The sequence below is a fragment of the Gallus gallus genome, chromosome 7, assembly GCF_016699485.2.
Source record: "Gallus gallus isolate bGalGal1 chromosome 7, bGalGal1.mat.broiler.GRCg7b, whole genome shotgun sequence".
Lineage (NCBI taxonomy): Eukaryota > Metazoa > Chordata > Aves > Galliformes > Phasianidae > Gallus > Gallus gallus.
This window is the reverse complement of record NC_052538.1, coordinates 20,760,782-20,773,200: the sequence shown is the minus strand read 5'-3', so window position 1 is coordinate 20,773,200 and position 12,419 is coordinate 20,760,782. Positions and strand designations below refer to the sequence as shown.

The window sequence follows — 12,419 nt, the reverse complement described above, 5'->3', positions numbered from 1 at the left end:
ACTTACCTTCATAAACCCAATCTGGTATTCCATTGAAAATTTTGTTTTCCTCTCCATTGCTAGTGATTTGCACAGGTGCTGCTGTTGGTGAAGCTTTTATATAAATATTATTATTCCAAACATATGCCTGCAAAATATCATTACGATTACTCTTAGAGTAAACCCTATTTCCTTTCTATGCCACATTTAGCAACCTATTTACATTTACTCCCAGTGACAAAAATTGTCCTTTAAATTTGCATGTTCAAACTTCATTGATACTTAAATATGAATTACTAATACAAATCAAGAGTAATAAACTGAATTTAAGATGAGATGCCAGAAAAAAAAAAAAAACAACAACAAAAATGCAACCCTAAGAACAGTTGTTTTAAATGACCTTATTATTGCATCAAGAAAACCTTGCCATTAATTTTCCTTTGAGATACAAGTTTATTTTAGGAGTTGTTTTTTTCACTCATTTGTCCCTCAAAGAAAACTGAGAATATTTTGGTAAAACATTGATAAGAGTCTCAGTGTTGCTAACAGATCTCCAAAGATAATGCATTTCTGAGTAAAATGTCCTTGTTTTTTCCCTTAGCGACTGAACAGCACAGTTGTATTCCAGAGCTTCTCTCTGAGATGCAGCAATTTATTTTCAACATCCGTTGCCTCTGTGACTGGGCTCCATAATCCACTACAAGGAATAAGAACACTTAAACACCGCATACTACTGTGATTGGTCTTTAGGTCAGATCCAACACAGCCTTGCAAACATAGTGGCTATCAAACCTGTCATGGATTAGGGAGGAGAAAAAGAAAATAAGGACAATGTGAAAGAGTACACAAGATGATTTTGATCCTCTAATCCCTGTTATATTCATCCTTAAATAAAACTTTATTTGTTCTTATTAAGAGATTAAAACCATAGTGGTGAACGTGTAGACAGCTGTAATGATATTGCCTTTGAAAGAGATGAGCTACTGTTTGCTACTGTAAAAATACTAAGTTCCTGTGCAAGATACTGGACCATACTGCTTTCGGGAATGTCTGTTCTTTGCTGAAAAGAACGTAACACAAAGAGGAATGTTTGAGTATTTCCAACAGCAGTGGTCAGCCATTTTGGAAACTAGTTCAGGTATTTTACCCAGAAGTAGGAAAGCCCCAAAACCCCTAGGACATATTTAACGTGAGCTTCTCTGTCATGGGTACAGAAGTGGCTGTATAAGTTTAGATTATCTTTACTAACCAGTTTGTGACCAACAGGTGACCAGGATATATATTGTGTGTCATTAGGTAGTAGTGCATCATCTAAGATGGAGCTGGAAAAGAAGAAACAAGATACAACTAAGACAAATCAGTAAATTGCCACTTCCTTGCAAAATACTATTGGAATTACATCTTGTGCAAAATTTACTAACCTTGTATTGAAATCATAGATGTGATATGAAGCTGTGTAGGAATGCCTCCACAACTGCAAGAGAATTAGTTTAATATTAAGAAAACAAAAGTGTCACTAAGACCCAAATCTCTTACAGCTTCAGTTACCACTCAAACTTCTGAAATCCTCCTCACACTTTTGCTTGAGATAGATGTAACACAATGAACCTACAAGGGCAGTGATTCTCTGTACGGTTTAAAGGAAAACTGAAGTAACGCTGTTCTTCTGGAGTCATCACTTAGTTACTATGCCAGAAGCCAATGACTGATCAAGGACAGAGATACAGAGGCCAGAGATTCTGCAGATTTTCAGAAATTCTTGAAACTTTATGGCAAGATTATCACAGCTATGTACAGTTAATCCTCCTCCTTCTGCTTTACTGGCACAACTGTTTTCTTCCTCTTCTTCCATGGTGTATTATTTAACTTGGCATCCTATTTTTTAGTAGTGCTCTCAAGTTCCAGCACTGTTTCTGTAGCAGTTCCTTTAGTTCCAGGATTCATATTTTCATCCATATTGTCACAGAAATAAATCTTATTTCTCAGAAACCTTCCTCTTGAAACCTATATCACTGTGGGCACTTACTGAGAGAAAGATGATAATAATACAGTTGTCTAGATGTGCTCACCATGAGGAGCAGAAGAAGTCTGTTTTAAACCATGGTGTTGATATACTACAATAATGTTACCTTCTATGGTAGTTCTTGAAGATTTGTATGAAGATACGAGGATATAAAACAATATCTTAGTACTACACAACCAGATGGCTATTATATAAGAAGCGTCCACATCTTCGTGATTCATTTTGTTACTCTGTTTTCTTGTGATTAAGATTAATAACAACATAACTTTCAATCATACTACTATATAAAGGTTAAAAAACTGTTTCAGCATTAAAGTTACATCTTATGACTACAGCATATAAAATAGTATAGAACAATAAATCACAAGTGGAGGGGATGTCTAGGGTAGCTGGAAAAGTATAAGACTTTTTATTACTGCTAATAATGTAGCAAAAAGAATCAATTCTGAATGATTTAGAAGGACAGAAAGTAGCACTAGTAGTGCCTAGCTGCACCCAGCAAAGAAGAACTGTGGAAAAGTGGTGACTGACTTGTGACTGGACTGCAGCTGGAACACTGTGACAGCCGTTCTTGGATTGCATTGCCAGAACATGTAGAGGGAGCTCAGTAACAAACACTCAAAGGCTGTGTACACTAAACCTTTTACAAACAAAACATGCACATCTCTCCAGGAATAAAAACAAAAAGGAATAAACAACAATGAAATTACTAGCTTCTCAGTGCACGCACTGCAGGACAAGTTATTACCTCCATTAGGTTTCCGTTCTCCCCTGTGGAAGCACACAGGGCCAGGGGTTCTTGCTAACTAACATACATGTTGGTTGACCTTTGTTACCTTATTTGGCACCAAGCCAAGATACACTTATGCTGGGGGTTTTCCACATACTTGTTGAGAGCAGCAAACAAGGACATCTGAGCCCACACCATGTGCAAGAGGACAGCCTATAACCCTGCAGGGCTTTTCATTCACTTCAGTTTTCAAATCCTATGTCCTAACACCTCAGGCATGCTGTTACATTGCTGTCAATGTAACATGCTCATACATACATACGTAACACATATATGCAAGCATATGCATACATTTGTTCTCCTCAACCACACAACCCTTTGGATGTCATGCCCATCTACTCTTCTAGCTTACTTCTCTGGGTTAACCCTCCAGCTTCACTCCCCTTGCAGTATTTTTCCATCCACTAAGTTTTTATTTGGCTTCTTCACTCAGTCATAGAATCGTAGAATGGCTTAGGTTGGAGGGCACCTTAAAATTCACCTCATTCAAACATCCCTGCCATGGGCAGTCATCTCTCTTCAGCCAAGATCACATATCCTTGATACCCTTCTCTTGTAGTTTCCAAACCTGATGCCCCTACCCAACCCATGGTAATCTCCTCCTCCTCCTCCTCCTCCTCTTTCTCCTGTCTGTTCAGACTTCAGTGTTACTATACAGATATTCATCTTACTCTTCTAAACATTTCTCTCATGCTCTTTCAACCTCTGCAACCTCTACTTGCAACAGCATTTTCTTGCTCAGTTATTTCCAAACCTTTACTTCCTGGTTTCATTCTCAAAAACTTAAGTGCATTTGTACCTTTTCATACTTGTACTGCAGAAGAGCAAACCTCTGGTCAGGGGACAATATAGCTGTTGTTGCCTCATGTATACTCTGTCAATAAAAGACAAAGTGAACATGTTTAGCACTGATTCCAGAGAAAAGTTCAGAAAAAAAAGTGTTAAATATAAAATCTTTCTCTAAGACTGCATATATTACATATAAAGTCAACATACTATTGTTGTATTTAACAAGACTACTGAGGATGTTCCAGTTTCAGCATCAAAACGTAGAATGTTTCCATTAGATGTTTCATGAAGATATTGATTTCCTAAAAGAGCAAGAGAGAAATGCCAATAAACAGTAAATAAAATGCACATCACTCACTTCTTTCTCCCCTATTTCTTGAAGCAGGAAATAAAATTAAAAATTTTGGTCAATATTCTGTTTCCAGCTTTTGTAATTAAAGGATGCTTATAGCACTGTTAACAAAATTGGGCTCACAGCTTCAACCTTCTGGCACCTTTTTCTCTTGGGGTACTTCTAGCAGTAGGAGAACATAGTTTGCCACAAGCACTAACATATCTACAGAAAAGAAATCACAACTGTTTGAGCTATGTACCCTTTTGTAATAATGCTATTTAATTATCTGATATATTTTCAGGATATATTAGTCATCTCTGAGTACTGTGTATTTCTAGTAGTGCATTTGCTTTATATGCATGCTGTATGTAAAAATAAATTACCTGAAATCCATTGCAAATTGTGTGTTTTGTACACATAGTCATTGTTCAAGTAATTCTCCAGGGTATATGTGCTTCGTGAATCAGACTCGGGGATACTTTCTGGAAGAAAGAGACAGAAGAGAGATTTTGATGCTGTTACATTTTCCACCACAGCTTCTTAACCTGACTACTAAGATAAGTATCTTTTGTTACTGGCAATTGATGTGCTTTAGCTAACCAGTTACGAACTGCCAGTAGGGAGAAAGCACAAAAAATCCAACAGTCATAAAGGCAAATGATCACAGTGCTACCTGGTTTATCACAAAGTTATCAAAGTATCATAATATCTGCTATGACGTTAGTATTTTGACTGCAAAATTAAAACCAAGTACCTGATCTACTAAGAAAAGACTAGGTGAAACTGAACCCAGCTAAATTTATGAGATTGGTCATCAGCTCCAGTGTGACACAGCCAACGCCTACGAAAATATTTATTTTTTACTGGTTGCAGTGCCCTAGCAACTTTTCCCAAGGTATAAAATGTTTCAACAGTGTATTATACACATAATACATACAACAGTGTGTTATACAGGTATACATACATAAACATATATATTGAAATCGAAGTGTGCAACTCTCTCCTTGATTTTCCTCTGCCTTTTTAAAATGAACAAGCCAACACCAAAAACCACCCTCATATAATCTACACAGTCAAGAAGGAAAGCAGTTTTTATTTCAACTTGTATTATCTTTTTTTTTCCTCCAGTTACCAGCAGTGCAAATCAAAAGATCCAGGATATAAACAATTGATAAACAATCCAACACAGGTGTTCTGACTGATCAGTTGGGATAATAATCTGCTACCATCAATTCTGAGCCTTCCAGGCTTTTCAGATACTTTTAAACACACAGCCTCTTTTAATATGCTGAAGAAGAAGAGTACAAGGTAGTGGGAACAAAAAATAAGCCCACCTCACACGATTGCTGTGGGGAATCTTTCTGCAAGTTGAAAAAGTGTGACATATGGAACATGACAGGAAGACATTTATATTAGCTACTATAGTTTTACTCTTATTTCCAAACAATAAGTGCATTACTTATTTACAACACAGTCTGGAGAACCATCGCTGTAATGAAAGACAAGAGCTTTAACAGACAAAGCTTTTAGTCTAACAAAGATTAAGACAATTACTTGCTCAGTTCCATCAGAGGTTTGACTATTCTGAAAAGTGTCACAAGTCTAGATATTTTGCTCGTGAAGTTCCCACAAGAATATTAACTTCTCAGGTTAATTATTCCATATTAACTGAATATTTAATTTGACGGATTATGAACAAGTGTGTATTTGATATTCATGCACAGTTGTCTAGTTGGGAATATCACTTCTCTCCTTCCTAATTGAGTAAGTGTCACTTTCAATTAGAGGGGCTTCAGAAAGCAATAAAATTCTCTCTTGGAAAAGGAGGAGCAATTTAAGACAGGTGGCTGATGAACAGGTTTAGGGATTTTTCCAAACTGCTGAATGTTTTTCCCCCCTGGTGACATACATATTTTGCTGAGGTCTCATTACTAAAAATCAGGCCACCATTAAGATTTTTTGGCTGTGTGTAAAATTAAAATTTCATTTTCTGTCAACACCTTCCACATAGTAACTGAATATGAAAACATACGCCAAGCTGTACGGGTATAGTCAAAGTTTTAGTTGGAATAATTTCTTAGTTTGTGAGATAGAGCACTACCGCTATATTTTTACTGCATGTATCTCATTCTGCATTTTGCTTCTTTTGGTTTAGACTCCATTAAAACAGAACAAAACAAACAAACAAACAAAAAACAACAATCAAAAAATCATCAAGTGGGCTTGTAGTTTCATAAAATGAATTACTTGTTGACATTCAAAAACATTTTAGTGGCTTTGAAGATTGTAGGCTAGTATATGTTCACATTTTAGCTAAATGGCTTCTTTTTCTTGAATTCCTCAGCGAGACTGTGAAAGCTGCATTTTCTCTTGTCCCTATTTTTTTCTACTTTTTTTTCTTTCCAGACAGGGGCTGTTTTCCTAAGTTCCAAATGACTCTCTCTTTCTATCTGGAAATACATACATCATAATATCTCTGTTACAACAACAAAAATTTAAGTAAAACATTCTAGGGAAAAAGTTATTAACCATTTATGAAGGGAATGTTCATACAAAATTGATAGATAGTATTCTTTCAATTTCAGTGGGTTTTTTTGTCTGTTTGTTTGTTTTTTGTAAACGTATCTTCTTCCCAAAAGAAAGATTGAATTTGTCTCCGTAGGTGTAAGGAATAAAGGAAATAAAAATATAACTGTTGTGTGAAGTTTGTGCTATGACAGATCATCATACCCCATATTAAAACTGTTAAAATTACTTTTGGTAAATGCATTGTTTAAATTTCTGTATGCAATGCAAAAGAGCAAGAAAGGATGTAATCAGCTCAAAAGCAAAGGAAACCTGTAAAAGCTACTAATAATGGGCACTTTACTACATGTTCAGAAGAGAAGCCAGATGCACGACATCCAAGAAAAAGCCAGCAGGTAAAAAAAGTGACATCACCCCATGGCAGTTCACCCAGCTGTCACCAAGGCTGCAGAGACTTCCACAGTGAGAGACAATCATTAACTTTGTAGTTAATAGCTTTGGTAGCCCTCTCCAAGTTGCCACATCTCATGCAAACTAAGGAAATAAAGGTGTTCTAGACATAGCAACCAAATTGGTAAATTTGTTTCTATTCATTACTCAGGATTTGAATGAAGGTAGATAATTCAGTTAAATGACAGCTAGAGAAAGCCAAAGACACATAGCAGGAAAACATTTCCATTCTTTTTGTCTTCACTAAGTAGAATAGCCACTGAGACTACGGGTTCTGCAATGCAGTGCAAGATGCATGAAAAAATGGAGAAAGACAAACAGTTACAGCAGCTATATTCAAACCAAAATACTGTTTGTTCAGACAAGTATACAGTATACTTGCAATGGCCTGATTAACCTACTGTATCTCTCTTACAACTTTGTAGAGAAGTTCCCTCATGATTTTGAGTACAGAAATTTGAAGCAAAGTTAGTAGAATTAACTACCATTCACAGTTCATATATTGGCCCTTTAAAAACACACAGAATAGATTCTAATCTAAACCTTAATTCTTTTAGCCTATACTCAAAGAGATTCTACTTCAAAGATACAATTCTAATCCACAGATTAAAATTCACTTACATATTTTCTCACTTCCACCCTAAACATCCTTAAGCCTAAGGCCTTCCAAAAAGTGTGATAATAAAAGATTTCCTATTCCCAAGAAAATTGGGACAGATTACAGCTGCCAGATTCATTCATCTTGTGGCATAGGTCTTCAAATATGAGAGCTGCATATCAGCCAGACACCTTCATATTTTTAAGCATCCTTTTCAGTTGCAAGCAAGGTGTTGACACAGGCAATAGATACTCCTCCACACCATCCAGTCAGAAATCTGCTTAGCACAGATAGGACAGATCACAGATAGGATAAACAGGGTAAGTGTTGATATATAACCATTCCCAAAAGAACAATGAGAGCTATTTGGAGGCTTTCATTTCACCTTCTTTTCAGTTATACATTAACAAAACTGTCAGAAAGATATGCAACCTCATCTCTTTTGAGTCCTTGAACCAAGAAGCTGTCTCAGCAAACCCAATGATCTTCATTATGAAATCCAGGATGACAAGAAGTCATTGGACTTTTGCAGCCAATAACCCTTATCTCTATTTGTGTTAGCTTTTTCCCAGCCACTAGTGATACCTAACTCATCAGTCAGGTGTCAAACTCACCAAGTCCTCTCAGGCACCTCAAGGTTACTAACCTTCCCTGAACCTGCTATGCTTTTCCAACCAAAGGAATGGGCACATTACTTTTAACAGAGCACAGGAGACAAGCACATTATCACCTAACAATTACATTACATCCCATTTTGTCAATATTTTACCCTCAGGGAGTTAAATCTCCAGTACAGGAACCTGTTTTTTGACCAGACTGTTGTACAACTCTCCACACTGTAGGATTGTTTTTGGCTTGCTCCTTAGGGCAGCAGTCTGCTAAATATGACACTGTCTCCTTTCTACTCTCAGCACTGGCTACTCTTCCTTCCACTCCTGTCCTTCCAGAACCATAATGACAACCACTGCTAGAGAAGAGAAAATGTTGTACAGCCACTGGATGTTTTGAACTGCCTTTTGTATGGAAAGTTATAGAAGGAATAAATGGAAGAAGCAGAAGTAAATGAAGAAATTATCTGTGAGCAGACCAATCATGCTTTTAAGTAAATATTAATGCCTCACAAGGTAACCAGTTCGTATTACCTTCACCTCTTAAGAGAACTCCTTAAGGCATAACAATGCCTTCATCATCTGACTTCCAATTCGACTTCTGGGTCTCTTTTCTGATTAAACTCTTTGAGGTAAAGTTGTTAAAATACAGGGGCTACTTCAAAAGTATCTCTTCCTGTTTTATTATGTAGGTTCATAGTGTTAGAGGAAGATGGTGGTGGCACTGCAATAGAGGCTGAACCTTCTCACCAATATTCCATTACATTTTGTTGCTGTGTGACAGATGGCAGCAGAAGGGTGGTCTGACAAAATGGCGTCTGACATGGAAGTGTGTATGAAGCAAAAGTGTTTATGGAGACCAAACAGTGGATGTGAGCACAGTGAGGTGGTGGGTAGTGCGTTTCAGTAGAAGCAGCATTGATGTGAAAGACAAGTCATGTTCCAGACGGCCATGCACAGCTGTCTCACTATGAAATGAAGAGCTCTTGTTCATTGTTGGCAAAAAAGCATAACTAATGGTAACTGTGATGAAAAACAGTGTTTTGTAGCTGAGAATTTGCCCTATCAATGAGTGTTATTGTGCTCTTTGTATCTGTTGTGGTTTCCATGCAAACAAATAAGGGGCATCACTTTTGGAATGACCTATGAACACAAAGCATGGAATTTTGTACTACCACTGTTCTGGCTGAAGAGCCACCGAGAGGATGCAAATTTATTGTGAAGCATTTGCCATTGCTAAACAGGAGCAAGAGAAGAAACAGAGATAACCTTCCTTTTCTGAGGCCTATCATCTAGCCAACGAGCCTGAATTCCTCTGTAGTGGCAAAATTTCAAATCCTTTTATAGCACTCAAGCCCATTTACCTAACTAATTTTGCATTGCATGACTACTAAACTTATGAAATTGAAGTACATTGAGGAGCACAGCAGGGAAAAGGCCAACGGTAAGAAATTCAAACTCAATATAACTATGCATGTCATGTCAATAATAATTTTCACCCTCTGCAAAACGCTTTAACAATTGGGATGCAATAAAGATTTAGAAGCAATTACAATTGCTTTTATCAGAGCTGACTTTGATTTCACATAGTCAGGTGAGTTGCTGGACCTCCTCCCACTTTTGCCTCCTTTCATTCTGAACTCAGTTCAGTCCCCGTACTGACCCAGAGACATCCTCAGCTGACTTGCGTAACCTTAATTTGTGCATAAGGGCAATGCAATCAAACTGCCAGTGACTAAGTGCTCTCACCTGTAGAGAGCTAATTATAAGTGCACCACCTGTATACTTTCAGCTAACAGAAAACATTGGTTAAGCACCCTTCAGTCAAAAATTCAAAGTTCTTGAACTTGCTTTAGTTACAGTTGTTAGCCTGATTTGGGAAGTCAGAACTTCAAGTCTGCAAAACAGGACCTCTCCCTCTCTGTACCTACTTTATCCTTATTTTATTACCTACATATTCTAGATAATTAGTTATCCATTAATTTAAGCCACGTGTAAGAAGACATGCATTCACACTGCTCTTTTACAAAAGACAAAGCAACACAAGCCAGGGTTGGTGATATTTTGTAATTCAAGCAGCAGAGGTGATTTTTCAGTTTTGTTTTTGATTTCTTTTACTATAAAACTCAATGATCAGTTTTAAATTACTGCTACTTCCCTTGCAAAAGGATTCCTATGCTACAGTCTACAAAAGAAGACAACCCATCTGATTTTCAATAAGATATAGTATGGCATTACCTATAGAGAAGCAACGAAGGTGGAGTAGCAGTATTAAGTCCCATGTACTGAATTCTTTGACTAGGCATTGTATTATGATGCACACATGCACCTGATAAACTATCAAGACTCTTTCTCCTGCAATTCCCAACTTCTTAAATTTGAAGTCACCTCAGAAACCGTTTTTTTTTTTTTAGATAAGTGGCAAAAAGCAGCCAAACCCACTATGAAAAACTATTTTCTACTTTATGATATTCTTAATTACAGAGATGACTTGTAAAATATTTTAACGTAAAATATGCCATGTGAACGGTACAATGACGCAAGTTTTGCCTCTTTAATTGACTTAAACACTGGAACTTCCTATGCACATAAACAATTACTATGTTTCAAAAAAGAAATCAACAAATGTATCTTCTTGCTTTTGGGCAACCATTTAAGGCCGCCAAAGGTCTGCTCTACAAAATACTTTGTTTTCTTAGAGCTTACAGTGCTGAACTGTGCAGCTCCTGACTGCCCAGCTGTTAATCATAAAAACATAATGAGAGGGATTAACCTCCAGCTCTGCCCTACCAGCTGGGAGCAATGCAGTGCCGGATGAAGATTTAATGCTGTTTTAGATTAACGATTCAGAGCTGCAATATCAACCTGGAAGGCACAAGTTGATCAGAGTCCAAAAACACATTCTAAATCTTTTCCTGCTTTTCTGACCTCTGTAACAGCACAGTGTATACAATCTCATTCAACAAACATTAATAAGCCAGAAGTTGTGCAAAAAAAGCAAATTAGAATACAATCTTATTACTTCAATACACCCTAGAAATCCCACAATTGGTGTTTTATTTCTAATTTGCAGATTTTCGGAAGAAAAAGAAGTGTTGAATTTGATGACACTTATGACTAGTAGTTCCTAAATTTACACAGAAATTAAGTGACTTTTTAAATTTCTCCCCTCACAGCCCCCATCCTCCCAGACGAGGCAGCTCCTTGCCGAGGTACTTCCCAGTTTCCGAGCACTCGGGAGCACCAGCTCTAAAGTACGTTCAAGCGCAAACTTTCAACAAAACTTTTCCCCACAAAGGGGTGGTCTTTGTGAGGCAGCCCTCACAAAGGGCTGCAGACCCCTCAACACCGACCGAGCCCCGGCGGCTGCAGCAGTACCACCCCCACCTTCCCGGCCCCGCCGGGGACTTACCGCCGGTGAGCAGAGCCAGCGGCACGGCGATCACCGTGATGACGACGGCGACCCCCACGAGTCCTAGCAGCCACTTCAGGAGGGTCTGTAAAGAGAAGTCCCATCAGGACCGCCACACACCACCCGAGCCGGGCAGCCCAGACCCCCTCCTATCCCTCACCCACCTTCATGCCGCAGCAGCGTGCAGAGAGGGGCGGCTGCTCTGAGTGCTGGGAGCGAGGCTCGCCAACGGCCCGTCTCGAGGCGTTGCCGCCCGCGGGCACGAGGCTGGGGCGGCGCGGGGCGCTTTGCAGCGGGGCCGGGCGCGGCTATCGCCCGCAGCAAGCGAGCATCGGCAGAGCTCCGCGCGGCAGTTGTGCAAGATCTCGTTGTTCCAGCCGGCGCTGCAGCTTCGCGTGCTTTTTTTTTTTTTTTTTCTTTCTTTTTTTTTTTCTAAGGGCTGCAATTTGTCCTTTAGCACAAACGGTTGGAGCGTGGGGACAAAGCTGTACGTTAGGGAGGAAGGACTCTTGACACAGAAAGTATTTTTGTAGGAAATCAGATAACGCCCACACAGACAGGTCCCTGAAGTGAAATGCCTTAAACGCTAATGGCAAAGCTCCTAATGGTTTAATAACTGCAACATTTCGAGTTTCTGCTCTTTAAACTTCTTTCTCTGACAGTCAAGTCCTGGAAGTACCGATAAAATTGCAGCAAGAAAGGGTTTATATTAACTTCTTTGGTGTGGTTGTTGGCATGAAAGGGAGATGGTAGTGCAAGGCTGCAAAAAGAAAGTTGAAATCAAGAACAGAAAACAAAAGTACGGGATAGGATGAAAGTTTGAAGTTTAGCTCTGAAGAAAACCCTGGTTTATCACATCAGACAATCTGCATAGGTTGTTCCGAAAGTAATGCCTCCCATTTAATTCCAT

General features: G+C 38.5%; 1 protein-coding gene across 3 annotated transcripts in view; it reads right to left on the bottom strand.

Moving 5' to 3' along the window:
- Positions 1-11,772, bottom strand: part of DPP4 (dipeptidyl peptidase 4) — a 38,708-nt gene extending 26,936 nt beyond the window's left edge. For 2 of the 3 annotated variants that reach the window (XR_005861246.2, NM_001031255.4), the window contains exons 1-8: positions 11,674-11,772; positions 11,510-11,594; positions 4,299-4,397; positions 3,789-3,883; positions 3,592-3,666; positions 1,401-1,453; positions 1,229-1,301; positions 7-127 (exon numbers count right to left, since the gene is read on the bottom strand). Coding sequence is in view for 2 of the 3 variants with exons in the window: in NM_001031255.4 (NP_001026426.2) it covers positions 7-127; positions 1,229-1,301; positions 1,401-1,453; positions 3,592-3,666; positions 3,789-3,883; positions 4,299-4,397; positions 11,510-11,594; positions 11,674-11,679 (607 nt within the window). In the remaining variant the exon portion in view is untranslated. Of the gene's footprint in view, positions 1-6; positions 128-1,228; positions 1,302-1,400; positions 1,454-2,750; positions 3,408-3,591; positions 3,667-3,788; positions 3,884-4,298; positions 4,398-11,509; positions 11,595-11,673 lie in introns of those variants that run through there. The other variant, XM_046943603.1, reaches the window with a different exon arrangement.
- Between the last annotated feature and the right edge of the window lie 647 nt (positions 11,773-12,419).